This window comes from Conger conger, chromosome 3, assembly GCF_963514075.1.
Source record: "Conger conger chromosome 3, fConCon1.1, whole genome shotgun sequence".
Taxonomy (NCBI): Eukaryota; Metazoa; Chordata; class Actinopteri; order Anguilliformes; family Congridae; genus Conger; species Conger conger.
Genome location: NC_083762.1, coordinates 75097308 through 75120868, shown reverse-complemented (window position 1 = coordinate 75120868; position 23561 = coordinate 75097308). Strand labels below are relative to the sequence as shown.

Below are 23561 nucleotides of genomic sequence, written 5' to 3'. Positions count from 1 at the left end.
GCACTATAGCTTTTTCTTATGTAAATTATTGTGTTTACAATTCTAAGAGGCCGCTGGTTGTATTTATATTCTATTCTAATTAGTTTAGTTAATTTCAGAAATGCTCAATATTGCTGAAACTGCGCAACATTTATTCATATTCTATTTACCACAGAAACAGTAGAAACTCATTTGTTGTCAATAAGAAGGACACACGATGTCGCTGTAGACCACGGAAAATAAAAAGCCATTTTAAGTCACATCGAGAGGCTCCTCCTTGTGCAGAAACAAGAGGAGCGCCCATAATCCACTGACCAACCGCTTTGTTACAGGCGCGTTGCATGATGGCGTGATACAACTATTTGCTACATACACAGCTTTTTGCTCAAGATGAATGTTTTCATGAGGAATTTATGATTTTCTTTTATCGGAGTTCACTGCATTTCCAATCGTGAGTCAGCAGTAGCGCTATAATGGGTATTTGTGAACAGATTGGACATGTTTGGATACAATTTGTCGTGTTGCTTTGTCTATTGGGATGGTCTTCGGCAAAGACTGTCTATTCGGTTTCGGAAGAGGTCGAACAAGGTACGTTTGTCGGAAATATTGCCAAGGATATAAATCTGAACGTGCAAGATCTGGAAATACGGGGACTGCAAATTATGCCAGGGTCAAACAAGAGATATTTCGAGGTGAATTTGAAAACTGGTATTCTTTATGTCAATGAAAGAATAGACAGAGAGACGCTATGTCCGAATGTGGTAAAGTGCTCTTTAAATATCGAAGCCGTTTTAGATAAACCTATGCATATATACCGCATTGAAGTGAATATTGTAGATATAAATGATAACGCCCCTTCTTTTCTGGACAAAACAAATGCATTTAATATAAGTGAATCTTTGTTTCCTGGTGAGAGATTTCCTCTTCCGATCGCTAATGATCCCGATGTGGGCAGTAACTCAGTCAAGACCTACAAGCTGAGTGCAAATGAACACTTCTCCCTGGATGTACAGAGCGGTGGAAAACAGAGTGTGTCTGCTGAGTTAGTGCTGCAGAAAGCTTTAGACCGAGAGAAACAGTCTGTGATTCAGCTCGTACTGACTGCTGTTGACGGAGGAAAACCTCCAAGATCCGGGACATTGCAGATTGTTGTTAATGTAATCGATGTGAACGACAATACGCCTGCATTCAGCAGCTCTCTTTATAAAGTCCTTGTTTCTGAGACAATTCCTCATGGCGCACATATAATTACTCTTAATGCCACAGACCCCGACGAAGGAGTAAACGGCGAGCTTGTGTATTCTTTAATAGGACGTGGCAGTGTGAATCATCAAGACATTTTCGCAATCGATCCGAAAACTGGAGAAATCACAGTGAAAGGGGCTTTGGATTACGAAGAAAACTCGGCATACGAAATCCGGGCACAGGCGACGGACCGAGGCCATTCACCCAGGAGTACTCACTGTAAAGTGTTAGTGCAAGTTGTTGATGTGAATGACAACGCTCCGGAAATAACGGTGACATCATTAATGAGCCCAGTCAAAGAAGACGCTGAAAGAGGGACGGTGGTCGCTCTGATAACCGTATCAGATAAAGATGATGGGAAAAATGGTCTTTTTAAGTGTACTTTAGCTGATGCGCATCCGTTTAAACTGCAGTCTTCCGATAAAAATTATTACTCTTTAGTGGTTGACGGTCCACTGGACAGGGAGAGGAGTGCTCAGTATAATGTCACCATTACAGCTACCGACGAAGGGATTCCGCCTCTCACGAGCACCAGCGTTATTACCGTACATGTGTCTGACGTGAATGATAACCCACCGCGATTTAGTGAGCGCATAATGAATATGTTTGTGAAAGAAAACAGCCCAGTGGGCTCTGTACTTTACACTGTGTCTGCCATTGACCCTGATGTCAGCGACAATGCAAAGGTTTCATACTATATTTCGCAGAGTTCCCCATCATCTGCTGTCAACATAAACTCTGTCAGTGGAGAAATATACAGCCTTCAGGCTTTTAACTATGAAGAAGTTAAAACGTTTCAGTTTCAAGTGCAGGCCACAGACTCTGGTGTTCCTCCACTTAGCAGCAACGTGACAGTGAATGTTTTTATCCTGGATGAGAATGACAACAGTCCTGTGGTTCTCCCACCCTATTCTGGCCAGGGCTCCGTTAATACTGAGAACATTCCCTATTCTGCTGAAGCGGGCTACTTTGTGGCCAAGATCAGGGCTGTAGACGCAGACTCTGGTTACAATGCGCTGCTTTCTTATCACATCACTGAACCCAAGGGAAGCAGCCTCTTCCGAATCGGAAGCAGCAGCGGGGAAATAAGGACTAAGAGGCGAATGAGTGACAATGACTTGAAGACTCATCCATTGGTGGTTTTGATTTCTGACCACGGAGAACCTTCCCTCTCAGCGACTGTGTCTATTGATGTTGTGGTTGTTGAAGATGGTAGTGAAGTAGGCCTACAGACGTCATTCAGGCAGCTGCCGTCCAAGGAGGAGAGTTTCTCTGATTTAAATCTCTATTTGCTGATCGCCATTGTGTCGGTGTCAGTTATATTTTTACTGAGTCTCATTAGTTTAATAGCTGTAAAGTGCCACAGGACCGATGGCGGGTTGAACAAGTACAGCGCTCCAGTGATCACCACACACCCTGACGGGAGCTGGTCTTACTCCAAATCTACTCAGCAGTATGACGTGTGTTTCAGCTCAGACACACTGAAGAGTGACGTCGTGGTTTTCCCCACGCCATTTCCACCTGCAGATGCAGAACTGATTAGCATTAATGGAACAGACACTTTTAAACGGAACCTTACTCTGCCCAACAGCGAGAAGGTAAGACAATATATCATTCCTTTTTATATTAATATTTGCATTACCTCTGCCACAACTGGGTTATCATTTATAAAAGGTCCATCTCGTCTTGGCCATTGTTTACATTTTAGTCATTTAGCAATTGTTTTTAATCCAAAGCAAATTTCAAGTCGATCAATTCCTCAACAAGTGAAATGCAACAAATCCACGAACAGCAAAAGAGGCATGTAGAGCAGTTGTAACCAAAAGTTTTAAGTGCAGGCCTCTTTTTAGTACAGGGTATAGAACATGGCTTTTTTGCGGGAGGGGGGGTGTACAGTTTGAAAAAGTGCGTTTTCAGCTTGCGTGCATTTAAGCATATGGAGAGATTCTGCTGTTCTGACAGTGGTAGGCAGGTCATTCTGCCACTGAGGAACCAGAACAGGGAACAGGTGTGAATGTGCAGCTCGACCACCTGGTGCTCGTATTGAGGGAACCACAAGGCGCCCAGACCTGGCAGTGGTCTTTCTGGGGTGTAGGGAGCAATTTGAATCTGATTTTTACTACCTGGCCCAGAGATTTACACATAAACCACGACACAGAAAGGGAAACCAATAAAACCACAGAGTATACATTCGTTACCATTCATGAATTGTCATGACTATTTATATTGAAAAGTGTTTAATTGATTAAGATTCAAGATTTAATTAGCCATGCCACATAACGGATATACTTGAATGAAATTAACATGGAAAAAAACATTTAATCTGTTTCTTTCTAATGGAAACACCGGGCAGAAACAACATAGATACACGTCTGACGGAGAACGGTTTATTTGAATCCTCGAAGCCAGGATTTTCACTACCCTGCTGTGGTTGAATCGTAGGACACACAATGTTTTTGTCCAAACCGCGCCTTGGAGTGGGGTAGTCGATCCAGATTATGTTTCTGACCCATTGCTCCAGGCAAGCCATTGGCTAGAACTGTCCTTGGTGCTGGAATAATCTCCTGTTCTTTACACGGAAACAGTTGCATGTTAACTGTGAAAACAATCTGCGGTCAGCTTGGCCACAATACGGAGAGCTCAGGCTCGTAAGGTTCGTTTGGCCAGACGGTGCTATTATTTGTGCTCATGAATTGTGTTGTTTTTCCTGAATTGAGTGCTGAAGTGTATTTTGTGACATACGCATTTCTCATTAATTTTGGACATATATTAGTCATTTGAACTGCTTGTGATATTTTTTACTGCTGTATAAAACATAATTTATTTAGTTTCGCAGGTCATTTAATAAGACCAGGAATGCAATGCAACTACTTAGTTTACACAATACAAAAAGGCTCCCAGTTTTCCCACCCATTATTTACTCAATGGATATGTAAAGGTGTTTAAGTCACACGGTTCTTTATCTGCCCTTAAAATCTGCCATTAATTCTTTAATTTGAAAAGTCATGCACGTTTTAGGGTGAGTGTGTTTTTTGTTCACTGGTATTATAGAAAAGGACTGTTTGACGAAGAAAGTATTTGCTGTGTTTTACACATATCAGCGTAAGCAAATCATTAGTTACTCATATATTATAACTACATGTGTGCATTATATCTTTTTCAAATGTAAATGATTGTGTTTACAATTCTAAGAGGCCGCTGGTTGTATCTATATTCTATTCTGATTATTTCAGAAGTGCTCGATATTGTTGAAACTGCGCAACATTTATTCATATTCTATTTACCACAGAAACAGTAGAAACTCATTTGTTGTCAATAAGTAGGACACACGATGTCGCTGTCGACCGCGGAAAATAAAAAGCCATTTTAAGTCACATCGAGAGGCTCCTCCTTGTGCAGAAACAAGAGGAGCGCCCATAAGCCACTGACCAACCGCTTTGTTACAGGCGCGTAGCATGATGGCGTGATACAACTATTTGCTACATACACAGGATTGTGTTCAAGATTAATGTTTTCAAGAGGAATTTATGATTTTTAAACCAGATTTCATTTGATTTGGGACGTATATCAATCGTGAGTCAGCAGTAACGCTATAATGGGTATTTGTGAACAGATTGGACATGTTTGGATACAATTTATCGTCTTGCTTTGTCTTCTGGGATGGTCTTCGGCACAGACTGTGTATTCGGTTACAGAGGAAGTCGAACAAGGTACGTTTGTCGGAAATATTGCCAAGGATATAAATCTGAACGTGCAGGACTTGGAAATGCGGGGACTACAAATTATGCAAGGAACAAACAAGAGATATTTCGAGGTGAATTTGAAAACTGGTATTCTCTATGTCAATGAAATAATAGACAGAGAGACGCTATGTCCGAATTTGGCGAAGTGCTCTTTGAATATTGAAGCCGTTTTAGATAAACCTATGCATATATACCGCATTGAAGTGAATATTGTAGATATAAATGATAACGCCCCATCTTTCCTGGACAAAACAAATGCATTTAATGTCAGTGAATCTTCATTTCCTGGTGAGAGATTTCCTCTTCCGATTGCTAATGATCCCGATGTGGGCAGTAACTCAGTAAAGACCTACAAGCTGAGTCCGAATGAACACTTCTCTCTGGATGTACAGACCGGTGGAAAACAGAGTGTGTCTGCTGAGCTAGTGCTGCAGAAAGCTTTAGACCGAGAGAAGCAGTCTGTGATTCGGCTCACACTGACTGCTGTTGACGGAGGAAAACCTCCCAGATCCGGGACATTGCAGATTGTTGTTAATATAATCGATGTGAATGACAATGCTCCAGCATTCAGCAAATCTCTGTATAAAGTCCTTGTTTCCGAGAACGTTCCGTATGGGACACATATAATTACTCTTAATGCCACAGACCCCGACGAAGGAGTAAACGGCCAGCTTATGTATGCCTTAATAAGACGAGGCAGTGTGAATCATCAAGACATTTTCGCTATTGATCCGAAAACTGGAGAAATCACAGTGATAGGGCCTTTGGATTACGAAGAAAACTCGGCATACGAAATCCGGGCACAGGCGACGGACCGAGGCCATTCACCCAGGAGTACTCACTGTAAAGTGTTAGTGGAAGTTGTTGATGTGAATGACAACGCCCCGGAAATAACGGTGACATCTTTAATGAGCCCAGTCCAAGAAGACGCTCAAAGGGGGACGGTGGTCGCTCTGATAACCGTATCAGATAAAGATGATGGGAAAAATGGTATTTTTAAGTGTACTTTAGCGAATGCGCTTCCGTTTAAATTGCAGTCTTCCTATAAGAACTATTACTCTTTAGTGGTTGACGGGCAACTGGACAGAGAGAGCAGTGCTCAGTATAATGTCACCATTACAGCTACCGACGAAGGGATTCCGCCTCTCACGAGCACCAGCGTTATTACCGTACATGTGTCTGACGTGAATGATAACCCACCGCGATTTGGTGAGCGCATAATGAATATGTTTGTGAAAGAAAACAGCCCAGTTGGCTCTATACTTTACGCTGTGTCTGCCGTTGACCCTGATGTCAGCGACAATGCAAAGGTTTCGTACTATATTTTGGAGAGTTCCCCATCATCTGCTGTCAACATAAACTCTTTCAGTGGAGAAATATACAGCCTTCAGGCTTTTAACTTTGAAGAAATTAAAACGTTTCAGTTTCAAGTGCAGGCCACAGACTCTGGTGTTCCTCCACTAAGCAGCAACGTGAGTGTGAACGTTTTTATCCTGGATGAGAATGACAACAGTCCTGTGGTTCTCCCACCCTATTCTGGCCAGGGCTCCGTTAATACTGAGAACATTCCCTATTCTGCTGAAGCGGGATACTTTGTGGCCAAGATCAGGGCTGTAGACGCAGACTCTGGTTACAATGCACTGCTTTCTTATCACATCACTGAACCCAAGGGAAGCAGCCTCTTCCGAATCGGAAGCAGCAGCGGGGAAATAAGGACTAAGAGGCGAATGAGTGACAATGACTTGAAGACTCATCCATTGGTGGTTTTGATTTCTGACCACGGAGAACCTTCCCTCTCAGCGACTGTGTCTATTGATGTTGTGGTTGTTGAAGATGGTAGTGAAGTAGGCCTACAGACGTCATTCAGACAGTTGCCTGCCAAGGAGGAGAGGTTCTCTGATTTAAATCTCTATTTACTGATCGCCATTGTGTCGGTGTCAGTTATATTTTTGCTGAGTCTCATTAGTTTAATAGTTGTAAAATGCCACAGGACTGATAGCGGTTTGAACAAGTACAGCGCTCCAATGATCACCACACACCCTGACGGGAGCTGGTCTTACTCCAAATCTACCCAGCAGTATGACGTGTGTTTTAGTTCAGACACACTGAAGAGTGACGTTGTGGTTTTCCCCACGCCTTTTCCACCTGCTGATGCGGAGCTCATCAGCATTAATGGAGCAGACACTTTAAAACGGAACCAAACCCTTCCGAATAGCACGAAGGTAAGAAAACCAAAGCTGAATTCTCCTCCTATTTGACACTGTTTTGCCTTTTTGGCCATCTGGTTATTAAACAATATTTGTAAAAAGGCTTGAGTTGTCTGGTGCAGTTTAGGAAATAATCTAATTTTAACTGGTTTGGTGTTGGCATGTATTGGTTTGGTTTATATATTGAGCAAATGTGTATTGGCTGTATTGACAGTGTATTGATGCAGGGTTTTTTGGCTTGGAGTTGGACAATTTGACACATTTACCGCTTTGTCTTTAAGGTAAATACTGGTTTGGTTTGTGTATATATTTCTAACCCAAAAAAAAAAAAAAAAAAAAATGCACTTATGATGACTGTATTTCTGTCTAGAACAGCCCTTCATGTGTATTTTACGAGTTATGGATTTGATGCTTTAACCTGTGAAAGAACCTAGGTACTGCTTAGCACACTGTAACCTGTTTTTGCAGCTAACTAGTGGTTTGCGTCTTGTATTTTAGCCTCTGTAGATCAGTTTGTGAAGTCTTCTGTAGAGAGTAGCCACTAACACATCCACGCCTGCCTCCTGAAATGCTTTTGATCTCTCAAACAGGTGTTTGTGGATTTTTATTCATTTTGGCTGGAATTATTTGGTCATGAACTGTAGAGGTCTTCCTTAGCCTACCAGCCCATTTGTAATTACTGAGCTCACCAGTGCTCTGGTTCCTCTTAGTGATGTTCCAAGCACTTTATTTCTGTAAGCCTATTGTTTGGCCTATGTCTCTTCCTTTTTTCTCTTCTTAATTCTCTGCTTCATAATGGCTTCATGGACTGCCATTAGCACAACTCTGGCCCTCGTGTTGACAGAAGCCAAACACTGACTCCAAAGGCAATCAAAAGCCTAGAATCAAGAACAGGTACTTACAGTGTTCTTATACCTGCACCAAGGAAGGGATTGAATACATCTGACTAATCAGAAACAGCTGAGAAACCAACTGTCCAATTACTTTTGGTCCCCTAAAATGTTTGAAAAGGATGCATTTCAGACACAGAGCACTCGATATGAATGTAAAGATCCTCAAATTAAATGTTTAAGGCACTTTAACCTCATATTCATTGTTTCATTGCAAATCCAATGGGCTGGACTACAGAGTCAAAAGAACAGAAATTGCACCACTGTCCAAATACTTACGGTCTGTGTGAAGATATAGGATATAACGATTTAATTGCCAGCGTTTCTCCAGCTCTTATTCATTCCTCCGTAATTCTGACATAATGTGTGTTTCATTGCTTCGGGCTTATACTGCAATGTGCAGAATATACAGAACCGGAATTGCAACTGTCAGTTTCACCTGGACCAATTCTCCTATCATTGATCTAATACTGTAGTTTGCATAGTTTTGCCAGTTGAATTGTGATTTTTGAAGGGATTAAGTGCTTTATTTTGCACGTTGAATGTACACGTATTTTACTTCATTTAGTTGAGTTAAATTATTTCAAGTTCCATTATTTAACCACACGATGTCTCCGTTGATCCACCAAGTGAAATACCGACGATAGCTCTGAGCTCCTCCTCGTTTGGGAGGGGGTGGCGATTACATTAGGCTTTGTTACACAGAGAAGAGGGAGACGTATTCGGTCTGAGATCGGAGGTTTCACTCATTTTATGTAGTTTAAATTGAACTATTTCGTCTGTGGTGTTTTGGAATGAAAAAGGTTTCGTTGGATCCATGCTGGTGCCAGGGTTGACGGAACAATGTATTTTGCAAACCAACAAGAATCAATGGTGACGTTTCATCTGTTCTTGCTGTTGTGTAGCTGGGAAGCGGCGTCTGGACAGCTTTCATATTCCGTTTTGGAGGAGGCAAGCTCTGGGACCTTTGTGGGCAATATCGCCAAAGATTTAAATCTAAATGTACTGGAATTGGAGTCACGTTCGTTTCAGATTGTTGCTGGTTCTCAGAAGAAATATTTCGAAGTGAATTTTAAAACGGGAATTTTGTATGTGAATGAGAGAATCGACAGAGATGAGCTTTGTTCGAGCGCGATCAAATGTGTGATTAGTGTTGAAGCTCTTATTAATAATCCTTTGAGAGTTTATCGTGTGGAAATTAATATTGTGGATATCAACGATAATGCTCCCTCTTTTCGGGCAACGTCTCAACATATAAATGTAACCGAAAACACGCTCTCTGGAGTTAGATTTCTTTTACCTAGGGCGTATGATGCGGATGTAGGGAAAAATGCTGTAAACACGTATAAGCTGAGTCCGAATGAGCACTTCTCTTTGGCTTTGCACAAAGGAGAGAATGTAAATGCTGAGTTAGTGCTGCAGAAAGCGTTAGACCGAGAAAAAGAGTCTGTGATTCAGCTCCTACTGACTGCTGTGGACGGAGGAAATCCGCCGAGATCTGGCACCATGGAAATTATTGTCAATGTCTTAGACATTAATGACAACACTCCTGTTTTCAGCAGCCCTTTATATAAAGTTCGTGTTTTTGAAAATACACCACCAGGAACCTCAATAATAACTCTTAATGCAACTGATTTAGATGCTGGTGCAAATGGTGAAATTGTTTATTCATTCAGTAAGCTTGAGCAGCACAGTATTCTCGATATGTTTTCAATTGATCCCCAGACCGGAACAGTAGCAGTAAATGGAATAATTGATTTCGAAGAAAACAGTGCTTTCGAGATTCATGCGCAAGCTAATGACAGAGCACAGTCTCCCATGTCTGCTCATTCTAAATTGTTGATTGAAGTGGTGGATATTAACGATAATGCTCCTCAAATAACTGTGACGTCACTTTTAAACGTCGTGAAAGAAGACGCAAAGGTAGGCACTGCTATTGCTCTTGTTTCCGTTATTGACAGAGATAGTGGTAAAAACGGCGTCGTGAATTGTTATATCTTGAAGGAGCTTCCGTTTAAACTGCAAACAAACTACAAGAATTATTACTCTTTAGTGGTTGACGGGCCGTTGGACAGAGAGATCATATCTCAGTACAATGTTTCAATCACAGCCACAGATGAAGGGACTCCGCCTCTCTCCAGCACCAGCGTTATTACGGTGCATGTTTCTGACGTGAACGACAACGCGCCTCACTTTCCCGAGCCCTCGATTAACGTGTATGTTAAAGAAAACAGTGCAGTCGGTTCTATAATCCACACAGTTTCTGCATTTGATACAGATTCCAAACAAAATGCAAAAATTTCGTATTCCTTACTGTGGATTTCCGCCAAAGGCGAGTTGCCATCATCAGCGATCAACGTGAATTCTGTCAGTGGGGAAATATACAGCCTACAGAGCTTTAACTACGAGGAAGTAAAAACATTTCAGTTTCAAGTTCAGGCTACAGACTCTGGTGTTCCTCCACTTAACAGCAACGTGACAGTGAACGTTTTTATTCTGGATGAGAATGACAACAGTCCTGCTGTTCTCCAGCCCTATTCTGGCCAGGGCGCCGTTAATACTGAGAACATTCCCTATTCTGCTGAAGCGGGCTACTTTGTGGCCAAGATCAGGGCTGTAGACGCAGACTCTGGTTACAATGCGCTGCTTTCTTATCACATCACTGAACCCAAGGGAAGCAGCCTCTTCCGAATCGGAAGCAGCAGCGGGGAAATAAGGACTAAGAGGCGAATGAGTGATAATGACTTGAAGACTCATCCATTGGTGATTTTGATTTCTGACCACGGAGAACCTTCCCTCTCAGCGACTGTATCTATTGACGTTGTGGTTGTTGAAGATGGTAGTGATGTAGGCCTACAGACATCATTCAAACAGCTACCTGCCAAGGAGGAGAGGTTCTCTGATTTAAATCTCTATTTACTGATCGCCATTGTTTCGGTGTCAGTTATATTTTTGCTGAGCCTCATTAGTTTAATCGCTGTAAAGTGCCACAGGACTGATGGCGGGTTGAGCAAGTACAGCGCTCCAATGATCACCACACACCCTGACGGGAGCTGGTCTTACTCCAAATCCACTCAGCAGTATGACGTGTGTTTTAGCTCAGACACACTGAAGAGTGACGTTGTGGTTTTCCCTACGCCATTTCCGCCTGCAGACGCAGAACTGATTAGCATTAATGGAACTGACACTTTTAACCGGAACAAAACTCTTCCCAACAGCGAGAAGGTAAGCTACTATATGAAGCGTTTTGCTGTTAATGTTTGCATTAACTGTCCCGACTGAGACTTCATTTTGAAAAGACCCATCTTGTTTTTGCCATTGTTGTTGTGCTACGTCTGTTATAGTGTAGTTTATTTTACCAGTCCTATTGAAAGTTTAAATCATTTTTTCAAGTGCGCTCTAGCCCAGAAATGCAATGTTGTCAGTTTGCACATAAAACACAACACAGAAAGGGCCATCAATAAAACGAGACACTATACATTCGTTACTATTCATGAATTGTCATAACTATTAATATTGCAGATTATTAAATTGAGTAATATGATTCAAAATTGAATTAGTCATGCCACATTAAAGGGATACAATTGAATTAAATTAACGTGGATAAAAACAGTTCTTCTTTTTAAATGGAAACACCAGACAATGCAAACAGTAATACCCGTGTTCCATTTGTTGCTCGATCAATCTTACGTGGCGCAGTTTGCCCGGAGGTTGAAACACAGAACCCGATATATGTTTATCTACAAATACAGCACCTTGTAGTTTGGTAGTTGATCCATATTACGTTTCTGCCCCATTGCTCCGAGCGAGCCAATGGCTAGAGCTGTCCTTGGTTCTGGAATTGTGTCTCGTCCCTTACACGGAAGCAGCTGCATGTTAACTGTGAAAGCAAACTGCGGTCAGCTTGGCCACAATGTGAAGAGCTAAGGCTCGATAGTTCGTTTGGCCGGACGGTGATATTATTTGTCTTCGTGAATAATTGTGTTTTCCCTGAATTGAGTGGTAAAATTGATTTTTGTGACACTTTTTGAATTCATTTGGGACGTAGATCAACCAGTGGAAGTGCTTATGATTATATTTACTGCTGAATTTATTTAGTTTCGCAGATCATTTCATTGGACCAGGAATGCAGTAGTTTCCTTAGTTTACATGATAAAAAGGGCTCCCTGATTTGCGTGAAACGTTTTTCCACCCATTTTGTATTCAATGGATATGTAAGAATGCTTACGCTGAAGGGTTTTTACCTGCTCTTAAAATCAGCCATCCATTCTTTCATTTGCGATGTATATCCTGTGTTTTACACATGTCAGTGTTAGCAAAACATGAATTTCTCATATATTCGCGCTACATGTATGCATTATAACATTTACATATGTAAAAAAAAAAACATTTTTTTACAATTCTAAGAGGCCGCTGCTGGTATGTCTATTCTATTGTGATTATTTTACATTTATTCATATTAAATTTACCACAGAAACAGAAGAAACTCATTTGTTGTCAATATGAAGGACACACGATGTCGCTGTAGACCACGGAAAATAAAAAGCCATTTTTAGTCACATCGAGGCTCCACCTTGTGCAGAAATAAGAGGAGCGCCCATAAGCCACTGACCAACCGCTTTGTTACAAGCGCGTTGCATGATGGCGTGATACAACTATTTGCTACATATACAGCATATTGCTGAAGATTACTCTTTTCATGAGGATTTTTTAAAATCGGAATTCACTGCATTTGCAATCGTGAGTCAGCAGTAGCGCTATAATGGGTATTTGTGAACAGACTGGACATGTCTGGATACAATTTGTCGTGTTGCTTTGTCTTCTGGGATGGTCTTCGGCAAAGACTGTGTATTCGGTTTCGGAGGAGGTCGAAAAAGGTACGTTTGTCGGAAATATTGCTAAGGATATAAATCTGAACGTACAAGACCTGGAAGTCCGTGGACTCAATATTATGGCAGGAACAAACAAGAGATATTTCGAGGTGAATTTGAAAACTGGTATTCTCTATGTCAATGAAAGAATAGACAGAGAGACGCTATGTCCGAATTTGATGAAGTGCTCTTTAAATATCGAAGCCGTTTTGGATAAACCTATGCATATATACCGGATTGAAGTAAATATTTTAGACATAAATGATAACGCCCCATCTTTCCCGGACAAAACAAATACATTTAATATCAGTGAATCTTCATTTCCTGGGGAGAGATTTCCTCTTCCGATTGCTTATGATCCCGATGTGGGCAGTAACTCAGTCAAGACCTACAAGCTGAGTGCAAATGAACACTTCTCTCTGGATGTACAGAGCGATGGAGCGCAGAGTGTGTCTGCTGAGCTAGTGTTGCAGAAAGCTTTAGACCGAGAGAAACAGTCTGTGATTCAGCTCCTACTGACTGCTATTGACGGAGGAAAACCCCCCAGATCCGGGACATTGCAGATTGTTGTTATTGTAATCGATGCTAATGACAACGCTCCAGTATTCAGCAAATCTCTTTATAAAGTCCGTGTTTCTGAGAACGTTCCGTATGGAACACATATCATTACGCTTAATGCCACAGACCCCGACGAAGGAGTAAACGGCGAGCTTATGTATGCTTTAATAGGACGAGGCAGTGTGAATCATCAAGACATTTTCGCAATCGATCCGAAAACTGGAGAAATCACAGTCAATGGGCTTTTGGATTATGAGGAAAACTCGGCATACGAAATCCGCGCAAAGGCAACGGACCTAGGGCATTCACCCAGGAGTACTCACTGCAAAGTGTTAGTGCAAGTTGTTGATGGGAATGACAACGCTCCGGAAATAACGGTGACATCATTAATGAGCCCAGTCAAAGAAGACGCTCAAAGAGGGACGGTGGTCGCTCTGATAACCGTATCAGATAAAGATGATGGGAAAAATGGTCTTTTTAAGTGCATTTTAGCTGATGCGCTTCCGTTTAAACTGCAGTCTTCCGATAAGAACTATTACTCTTTAGTGGTTGACGGGGAATTGGACAGAGAGAGCAGTGCTCAGTATAATGTAACCATTACAGCTACCGACGAAGGGATTCCGCCTCTCACGAGCACCAGCGTTATTACTGTACATGTGTCTGATGTGAATGATAACCCACCGCGATTTAGTGAGCGCATAATGAGCACGTTTGTGAAAGAAAACAGCCCAGTAGGCTCTGTACTTTACACTGTGTCTGCTATTGATCCTGATGTCAGTGACAATGCAAAGGTTTCATACTATATTTCGCAGAGTTCCCAATTATCTGCTGTCAACATAAACTCTGTCAGTGGAGAAATATACAGCCTTCAGGCTTTTAACTTTGAAGAAATTAAAACGTTTCAGTTTCAAGTGCAGGCCACAGACTCTGGTGTTCCTCCACTTAGCAGCAACGTGACAGTGAACATTTTTATCCTGGATGAGAATGACAACAGTCCTGTGGTCCTTCCACCCTATTCTGGCCAGGGCTCTGTTAATACTGAGAACATTCCCTATACTGCTGAAGCGGGATACTTTGTGGCCAAGATCAGGGCTGTAGACGCAGACTCTGGTTACAATGCGCTGCTTTCTTATCACATCACTGAACCCAAGGGAAGCAGCCTCTTCCGAATCGGAAGCAGCAGCGGGGAAATAAGGACTAAGAGGCGAATGAGTGACAATGACTTGAAGACTCATCCATTGGTGGTTTTGATTTCTGACCATGGAGAACCTTCCCTCTCAGCGACTGTGTCTATTGATGTTGTAGTTGTTGAAAGCACAGATGAAATACAGACATCCTTTAATCAGTTGCCAAAAAAGGAGGACACATTTTCGGATTTAAATCTGTATTTGCTGATTGCCATTATCTCGATTTCAGTTATATTTTTGCTGAGCCTCATTAGTTTAATAGCTGTAAAGTGCCACAGGACTGATGGCGGGTTGAGCAAGTACAGCGCTCCAGTGATCACCACACACCCTGACGGGAGCTGGTCTTACTCCAAATCTACTCAACAGTATGACGTGTGTTTTAGCTCAGACACACTGAAGAGTGACGTTGTGGTTTTCCCTACGCCGTATCCGCCTGCTGATGCGGAGTTGATTAGTATCAACGGAGCAGACACCTTCAGACGTAACCAAACACTCCCCAACGGCGAGAAGGTAAGAATAATTATATGGGAGTTTTCCACCGAGGTGTAAGACATAATACTCGTTTTGAAAACATGAGAATTCGCTGAAAGGATGAATGAAAAGCAAAGTGTTTCCTGTGTTTCTGTCTTGTACCTACATGTCAGTGCTTACTCAAATTTCATCAAACATTAGTATGGCAGGTCTTCATTCTTTAATGTAGCTATGGGTACTGAAATATCTTCAATTGTTGTCCCAACTTGCACAGATACAGTGGCTTCAGAAAGTATTCAGACCCATTAACTTTTTTCACACTTTAAATGGTAAAAATAGCATTTTTTTCCCAACAAGCTACACTGAATAAGCCATAATAACAAAATGAAAACATGGTTTTCCAATAATTATTTATTTGCAAAAGAAATCAATTCTCCCTGACCCTGCCACTGAGAAGCACCCCTATAGCATGATGCTGCCACCATGCTTCACTGTAGGGATGGTATTAGCCAGGCGATTAGCAGTGCCTAGTGTACACCAGGCATAGTGCTTGGAGTTTTGCCCTAAGTGTGGAATTTTTGTCTCATCAGACCAGAGAATCTTATGCTCTCAGAGTCTCAGAGAGAATGTAAATTGTGTGACCTTATATACACACGGGTGTGTGCCTTTTTAAACTTTGTCCAATCAATTCAATTTGCGACCAGTCGACTCCAGTCAAGTTCTAGAAACATCTCAAGGACAATTAATATAAAAAGGATGCACCTGACCACAATTTGGAGTGCCACAGCAAAGGGTCTGAATACTTATGTAAAAAAAAAAAAAAAAAAATCTTAAAACATGTTTTCACTTTGTCATTATGGGTTATTGAGCATAGATTGATGGGTGGAAAAAATTCCAATTCTATTAATTTACAATGACATCTACAACACAATAAAGTTTGCAAAATGGGTCTGAATACTTTCTGATGTTACTGTATATTGTTCCCAAAACACTAGCCATAGTATTCCTCTCTGTGAAGTTCTCGACTGTTCTTGACTGTTCTAGGGCTCTCGCTCTAGATCAGTATTTGCAGGAAACTGCTTCAGAGTTGCTCATCTGCTTTGCCATGCATCTCAAACTAAGGCACAGCCATCAGGACCGTGGAGTATAGCCTACACTATTACCACAGATGCACCCTGTTGATTATCTCTTTCTGTCAGACTTCCATTCCAACAACACCTTCCCCTCGGTTCCTCTTTCAAATCCACCTTGGTCTCTTCTTCTAGCTATAATATCCAAAATGATGAGAAATATATTGCATCTATAAACAAGCGTTTCAGAAATTCTAAGCAAACTCATGAAAATATAACAAAAGCATCAAAGCTATTTGTTTTTAAGAGGTGACATTTAAAGCTTAATGACCGTGTGACTAATGGAACCTGATTTGATTTTGCTCATTCTAAAATTAGGGCAGATTTTGGGCGGTTCTTTTTGACCTCCACACTTTGCTCCTGCCATCACTCTGATGCAAGTGAATCATGGTCTGATCTGTATTTTCAGAACTATGCAGACTCCTGTAAAGTAACTAGTGGTTTGTATCTTGCAGTGTAGCCTCTGTAGTTCTGTTGTGAAGTATTCTGTGGACAGTAGTCACTGACATGTCTATGACTGCCTGTCTCTGATCTGTGGGACAGATGTTTGTGGGTTTTTCATCATTATGGCGAGAACTCTTTGGTCATCAGATGAAGAGGTCTTCTTTGGCCTACCAGTCCCTTTCGCGATTACTGAGCTTGTCAGTACTCTCCGTCTTCTTAATGATGTACCAAACTGTTAATTTTGGTAAGCCTATTGTTTGGCCTATGTTTTTTCTCAGCCTCATAATGACTTCATTTACTTTATTTTGTAGAACTCGGGACCTCATGTTGAAAAACACCAATAATACCACAAAGGCAATCGAAAGCCTAGAATCAAGACTAGATGCAGAAAGCTCTCTTATACCTACACAAAGGAAGCAATTGAACACACCTTACTAATCATAAACACCTGTGAAGCCATTTGTCACAAATATTTTGGTCCCCTGACTGGGTCAAATGTTCTGTCATTTCTACAGGGTGAAACCAAAATGTATTAAAAATACTATTCAGTAAAAACCAGAAAATCAGAACTTCAATTGTCTCAATTGTTTGACAATTGTTTACAAATCTAAATCTGGAGTACGGAGTAATGTCAAGAAAAATACAGTCAGGTCCATAAATATTTGGACATTGACAGGATATTGGAGTTGGAGTCCAATGATTTTTTGAGCCCCTAAAATTGGGGGACTATGTATAACAAGGGCTGTAATTCTTACAACATTCACCCGATTTAGATGTAAATACCCTCAAATTGAAGCTGAAGGTCTGCACTTTGAGGTTATATTCATTATTTACTTCCAACTCCAATACCACGTGGTAGACAGCTAAAATAACAATAACTTTCCATCCATCCATTATCTTTTACCCACTTATCCTGAACAGGGTCGCAGGGGGGCTGGAGCCTATCCCAGCATACATTGGGCGAAAGGCAGGAATACACCCTGGACAGGTCGCCAGTCCATCGCAGGGCACACACACCATTCACTCACACGCTCATACCTACGGGCAATTTAGACTCCAATCAGCCTAACCTGCATGTCTTTGGACTGTGGGAGGAAACCGGAGTACCCGGAGGAAACCCATGCAAACACGGGGAGAACATGCAAGCTCCGCACAGAGAGGCCCCGGCCGACGGGGATTCGAACCCAGGACCTCCTTGCTGTGAGGTGGCAGTGCTACCCACTGCACCATCCGTGCCGCCACAATAACTTTGTCAATGTCCAAATATTTATGGCCCTGACTGTATGTCTTTGCACCAATAGCTATATGGGGTTCATTGTGTATATTTGTGAAATGGTTGGAAGTAGAGTTGGGTGCAATTATTATTTTTTTTTTTTCATGCTATCACCATTAATACACGCGGTGTCGCTGTTGACCATGGAAATGAAAACCCCACTCCGAGCTCCTCCTTTCTTGTGAAATGCGTAGCAGGGAGAGGCCAGGGAGAGCTTTGTTTGAAAAAGTAGCTTGGTAAACCCTCTCGCAAATTCATTTCATAATGACTGCCGTGTGAGAGCTTATATGTGCGCTGTAGATGTACAATAAATTAGGGTGTCTGTGCAGGCGGGACGCGATGGAAATTTCCAACCACGGATTGCGTATTTGGATACAGTGCGCTATTCTTTCGTGTCTGTGGGCTGTGTCCTTTCAGAAGATTGTATATTCTGTGTCTGAGGAGGTGAACAAGGGCACCGTCGTGGGGAATATCACGAAGGATCTCAATCTCAGGCTACAGGAGCTGGAGCCGCGCACGTTTCAAATCGTCCCAGGATCCAGTAAGAGCGTTTTTGATGTAAATTTAAAGACTGGTGTTTTAATTGTGAGTGAAAGGATCGATAGGGAGGAGTTATGTCTTAGCTCCGCGAAATGCTCTCTGAAGATAGAGGCCGTTGCTCACAATCCTTTGATTTTTTATCGCCTTGAAGTGAATATTGTAGATATAAATGACAATGCGCCGACTTTCCTGGAAAAATCGCACGTCTTAAATATTCCAGAGTTATCATTTTCTGGAGAGAGAATGCCTCTTCCTATGGCAAATGATCTCGATGTGGGCAGTAACTCAGTAAAGACCTACAAGCTAAGTGCAAATGAACACTTCTCTCTGGATGTACAGAGCGCTGGAGAGCAGAGTGTGTCTGCTGAGCTAGTGCTGCAGAAAGCTTTAGACCGAGAGAAGCAGTCTGTGATTCAGCTCATACTGACTGCAGTTGACGGGGGAAAACCTCCCAGATCAGGGACATTACAGATCATTGTCAATGTAATCGATGTCAACGACAATGCTCCAGCATTTCGAAGCTCACTTTATAAAGTCAGGGTGCTTGAAAATATGCCATTTGGATCATCAGTAATAACACTTAATGCCACGGATATAGATGAAGGAGTAAATAGCGAAATTGTTTACTCGTTCGTTCGCCAAGGTAATATGAATCCAACGGATACATTCACAATAAACCAATATACTGGCGAAATCACGACCAGTGGTGGTCTTGACTACGAGGAAACGTCTGCATTTGAATTACGCATCCAAGCTCGTGATAAAGGCCTCCCTCCGCGAAGCTCTCATTGTAAACTCTTAATTGAAGTTGTGGATGTAAATGACAACTCGCCAGTTATAACAGTCACTTCAGCATTGTATACAGTGAGAGAGGACGCCAAAATCGGCACAGTTGTTACTTCTATCGTGGTGTCAGATGAAGATGGAGGCAAAAATGGAATTGTTCATTTCCGCATCGCTGGCTCTGTTCCTTTCAAGCTCCAGTCTTCTAATGATAATTATTACTCTTTAGTGGTTGATGGTCCACTGGACAGAGAGAGCAGTACTCAGTACAATGTCACCATCACAGCTACAGATGAAGGGACTCCGCCTCTCTCCAGCACCAGTGTCATAACTGTGCATGTTTCTGATGTGAACGATAACGCGCCCCGGTTTTCAGAGACTGTGATTACCGTATACGTGAAAGAAAACAGCCAAGTGGGATCTGTTATTGACACAATATCTGCATTTGACCCAGACTTGAAAGAAAATTCTAAAATTGCTTATACCTTAGTCCAGAGTTCTAAGTTTCATCCATCTGCGGTCAGTGTGAACTCTATCACTGGAGAAATATTCAGCTTGCAGTCTTTTAACTGCGAGGAAGTTAAAACGTTCCAGTTTCAAGTTCAGGCCACCGACTCCGGTGTTCCTTCTCTAAGCAGCAACGTGACTGTGAATGTTTTTATCCTGGATGAGAATGACAACAGTCCTTTGATTCTCCCCCCCTATTCTGGCCAGGGCTCCGTTAATATTGAGAACATTCCCTATTCTGCTGAAGTGGGATACTTTGTGGCCAAGATCAGGGCTGTAGACGCAGACTCTGGTTACAATGCGCTGCTTTCTTATCACATCACTGAACCCAAGGGACGCAGCCTTTTCCGAATAGGAAGCAGCACCGGGGAAATAAGGACTAAGAGGCGAATGAGTGATAATGACTTGAAGACTCATCCATTGGTGATTTTGATTTCTGATCACGGAGAACCTTCCCTCTCAGCGACTGTGTCTATTGATGTTGTGGTTGTTGAAGATACGGGTGAAATGCAAACAACGTTCAGGCAGTTACCTGCCAAGGAGGAGAGGTTCTCAGATTTCAATCTCTATTTACTGATCGCCATTGTATCGGTGTCAGTTATATTTTTGCTGAGCCTCATTAGTTTAATAGCTGTAAAATGCCACAGGACTGATGGCGGGTTGAGCAAGTACAGCGCTCCAGTGATCACTACACACCCTGACGGGAGCTGGTCTTACTCCAAATCCACTCAGCAGTATGACGTGTGTTTTAGCTCAGACACACTGAAGAGTGACGTTGTGGTTTTCCCTACGCCATTTCCACCTGCAGACGCAGAACTTATTAGCATTAATGGAACTGACACTTTTAACCGGAACAAAACTCTTCCCAACAGCGAGAAGGTAAGATACTATATGAAGCGTTTTGCTGTTAATGTTTGCATTAACTCTGTCCCGACTGAGACTTTTTTAAAAGACCCATCTTGTTTTTGCCATTGTTGTTGTGCTACGTCTGTTATAGTGTAGTTTATTTTACCAGTCCTATTGAAAGTTTAAATCATTTTTTCAAGGTCGCTCTAGCCCAGAAATGCAGTGTTGTCAGTTTGCACATAAAACACAACACAGAAAGGGCCATCAATAAAACGAGACACTATACATTCGTTACTATTCATGAATTGTCATAGTTATTAATATTGCAGATTGAGTAATATGATTCAAAATTGAATTAGTCATGCCACATTAAAGGGATATAATTGAATTAAATTAACGTGGATAAAAACAGTTCTTCTTTTTAAATGGAAACACCGGACAATGCAATCTCAAACAAAAACAACAGTAATACCCGTGTTCCATTTTTCGCTCGATCAATCTTACGTGGCGCAGTTTGGTTGAAGCCCTACGGTCCTCCAAGCCCGGAGGTTGAAACACAGAACCCGATATATGTTTATCTACAAATACAACACCTTGTAGTTTGGTAGTAGATCCATATTACGTTTCTGCCCCATTGCTCCGGGCGAGCCAATGGCTAGAGCTGTCCTTGGTTCTGGAATTGTGTCTTGTCCCTTACGCGGAAGCAGCTGCATGTTAACTGTGAAAACAAACTGCGGTCAGCTTGGCCACAATGTGAAGAGCTAAGGCTCGATAGTTCGTTTGGCCGGACGGTGATATTATTTGTCTTCGTGAATAATTGTGTTTTCCCTGAATTGAGTGGTAAAATTGATTTTTGTGACACTTTTTGAATTCATTTGGGACGTAGATCAACCAGTGGAAGTGCTTATGATTATATTTACTGCTGAATTTATTTAGTTTCGCAGATCATTTCATTGGACCAGGAATGCAGTAGTTTCCTTAGTTTACATGATAAAAAAGGCTCCCGTTTTTCCACCCATTTCGTATTCAATGGATATGTAAGGATGCTTACGGTCAAGGGTTTTTACCTGCTCTTAAAATCAGCCATCCATTCTTTCATTTGCGATGTATATCCTGTGTTTTACACATGTCAGTGTTAGCAAAACACTAATTACTCATATATTAGCGCAACATGTATGCATTATAACATTTACAGATGTAAATGATTTTGTTTTCAATTCGAAGAGGCCGCTGGTTGTGTATATATTCTATTGTGATTATTTTACATTTATTCATATTAAATTTACCACAGAAACAGAAGAAACTCATTTGTTGTCAATAAGAAGGACACACGATGTCGCTGTAGACCACGGAAAATAAAAGGCCATTTTAAATCACATCGAGGCTCCACCTTGTGCAGAAACAAGAGGAGCGCCCATAAGCCACTGACCAACCGCTTTGTTACATGCGCGTAGCATGATGGCGTGATACAACTATTTGCTACATACACAACATTTTGCTCAAGATGATTGTTTTCATGAGGAATTCATGATTTTTTAAAATCGGAGTTCACTGCATTTCCAAACGCGAGTCAGCAGTAGCGCTATAATGGGTCTTTGTGAACAGATTGGACATGTTTGGATACAATTTGTCGTGTTGCTTTGTCTACTGGGATGGTCTTCGGCGCAGATCGTGTATTCTGTTTCTGAGGAGGTCGAAAAAGGTACGTTTGTCGGAAATATTGCCAAGGATATACATCTGAACGTACAAGACCTGGAAATACGGGGACTACAAATTATGCCAGGGTCAAACAAGAGATATTTCGAGGTGAATTTGAAAACTGGTATTCTTTATGTCAATGAAAGAATTGACAGAGAGACGCTATGTCCGAATTTGGTGAAGTGTTCTTTAAACATTGAAGCCGTTTTGGATAAACCTATGCATATACACCGCATTGAAGTAAATATTTTAGATATAAATGATAACACCCCATCTTTTCTGGACAAAACAAATACATTTAATATAAGTGAATCTTTGTTTCCTGGGGAGAGATTTCCTCTTCCGATTGCTTATGATCCCGATGCGGGCAGTAACTCAGTCAAGACCTACAAGCTGAGTGCAAATGAACACTTCTCTCTGGATGTACAGAGCGGTGGAAAACAGAGTGTGTCTGCTGAGCTAGTGCTGCAGAAAGCTTTAGACCGAGAGAAGCAGTCTGTGATTCAGCTCATACTGACTGCTGTTGACGGAGGAAAACCTCCCAGATCCGGGACATTGCAGATTGTTGTTAATGTCATCGATGCGAACGACAATACCCCTGCATTCAGCAGCTCTCTTTATAAAGTCCTTGTTTCTGAGACAATTCCTCATGGCGCACATATAATTACTCTTAATGCCACAGACCCGGACGAAGGCGTAAACGGCGAGCTTGTGTATTCTTTAATAGGACGTGGCAGTGCGAATCATCAAGACGTTTTCGCAATCGATCCGAAAACTGGAGAAATCACAGTGAAAGGGGCTTTGGACTACGAAGAAAACTCGGCATACGAAATCCGCGCACAGGCGACGGACCGAGGACATTCACCCAGGAGTACTCACTGTAAAGTGTTAGTGGAAGTTGTTGATGTGAATGACAACGCCCCGGAAATAACGGTGACATCATTAATGAGCCCAGTCAAAGAAGACGCTGAAAGAGGGACGGTGGTCGCTCTGATTACCGTATCAGATAAAGATGATGGGAAAAATGGTATCTTTAAGTGTACTTTAGCTGATGCGCTTCCGTTTAAACTGCAGCCTTCCTATAAGAACTATTACTCTTTAGTGGTTGACGGTCCACTGGACAGAGAGAGGAGTGCTCAGTATAATGTCACCATTACAGCTACCGACGAAGGGATTCCGCCTCTCACGA

General features: G+C 41.9%; 4 protein-coding genes across 4 annotated transcripts; all 4 read left to right on the top strand.

Annotated features, from left to right (window-relative positions):
* Positions 1-452: 452 nt before the first annotated feature.
* On the top strand, positions 453-4644 carry LOC133123612 (protocadherin alpha-8-like). The gene is made up of 2 exons (XM_061234087.1): positions 453-2822; positions 4624-4644. The coding sequence occupies exons 1-2, from the start codon at positions 453-455 to the stop codon at positions 4642-4644; spliced, it is 2391 nt and encodes a 796-aa protein (XP_061090071.1).
* Positions 4645-4819: 175 nt separating this feature from the next.
* LOC133123611 (protocadherin alpha-8-like) lies at positions 4820-7225 on the top strand. Its single transcript, XM_061234086.1, has one exon. It carries the CDS (start codon positions 4820-4822, stop codon positions 7223-7225), a length of 2406 nt encoding a protein of 801 aa, XP_061090070.1.
* Positions 7226-8907: 1682 nt separating this feature from the next.
* LOC133123610 (protocadherin alpha-4-like) lies at positions 8908-11346 on the top strand. The gene has a single exon (XM_061234085.1). It carries the CDS (start codon positions 8908-8910, stop codon positions 11344-11346), a length of 2439 nt encoding a protein of 812 aa, XP_061090069.1.
* Positions 11347-12826: 1480 nt separating this feature from the next.
* Positions 12827-23165, top strand: LOC133123609 (protocadherin alpha-6-like). The gene is made up of 3 exons (XM_061234084.1): positions 12827-15225; positions 18328-20707; positions 23100-23165. The coding sequence occupies exons 1-3, from the start codon at positions 12827-12829 to the stop codon at positions 23163-23165; spliced, it is 4845 nt and encodes a 1614-aa protein (XP_061090068.1).
* The last annotated feature ends 396 nt before the right edge of the window (positions 23166-23561 follow it).

Excerpts from the sequence above, each read along its gene's own strand:
- LOC133123610 (XM_061234085.1), top strand. The coding sequence starts at position 8,908 with ATGTATTTTGCAAACCAACAAGAATCAATGGTGACGTTTCATCTGTTC.
- LOC133123609 (XM_061234084.1), top strand. The coding sequence starts at position 12,827 with ATGGGTATTTGTGAACAGACTGGACATGTCTGGATACAATTTGTCGTG. Across the intron at positions 15,226-18,327 it reads TGGGAGTTTTCCACCGAGGT|GCGGGACGCGATGGAAATTT; the intron begins GTAAGACATAAT and ends GTGTCTGTGCAG. Across the intron at positions 20,708-23,099 it reads CTCTTCCCAACAGCGAGAAG|GACGTGGCAGTGCGAATCAT; the intron begins GTAAGATACTAT and ends ATTCTTTAATAG.
- LOC133123612 (XM_061234087.1), top strand. The coding sequence starts at position 453 with ATGGGTATTTGTGAACAGATTGGACATGTTTGGATACAATTTGTCGTG. Across the intron at positions 2,823-4,623 it reads CTCTGCCCAACAGCGAGAAG|AAACAAGAGGAGCGCCCATA; the intron begins GTAAGACAATAT and ends CTCCTTGTGCAG.
- LOC133123611 (XM_061234086.1), top strand. The coding sequence starts at position 4,820 with ATGGGTATTTGTGAACAGATTGGACATGTTTGGATACAATTTATCGTC.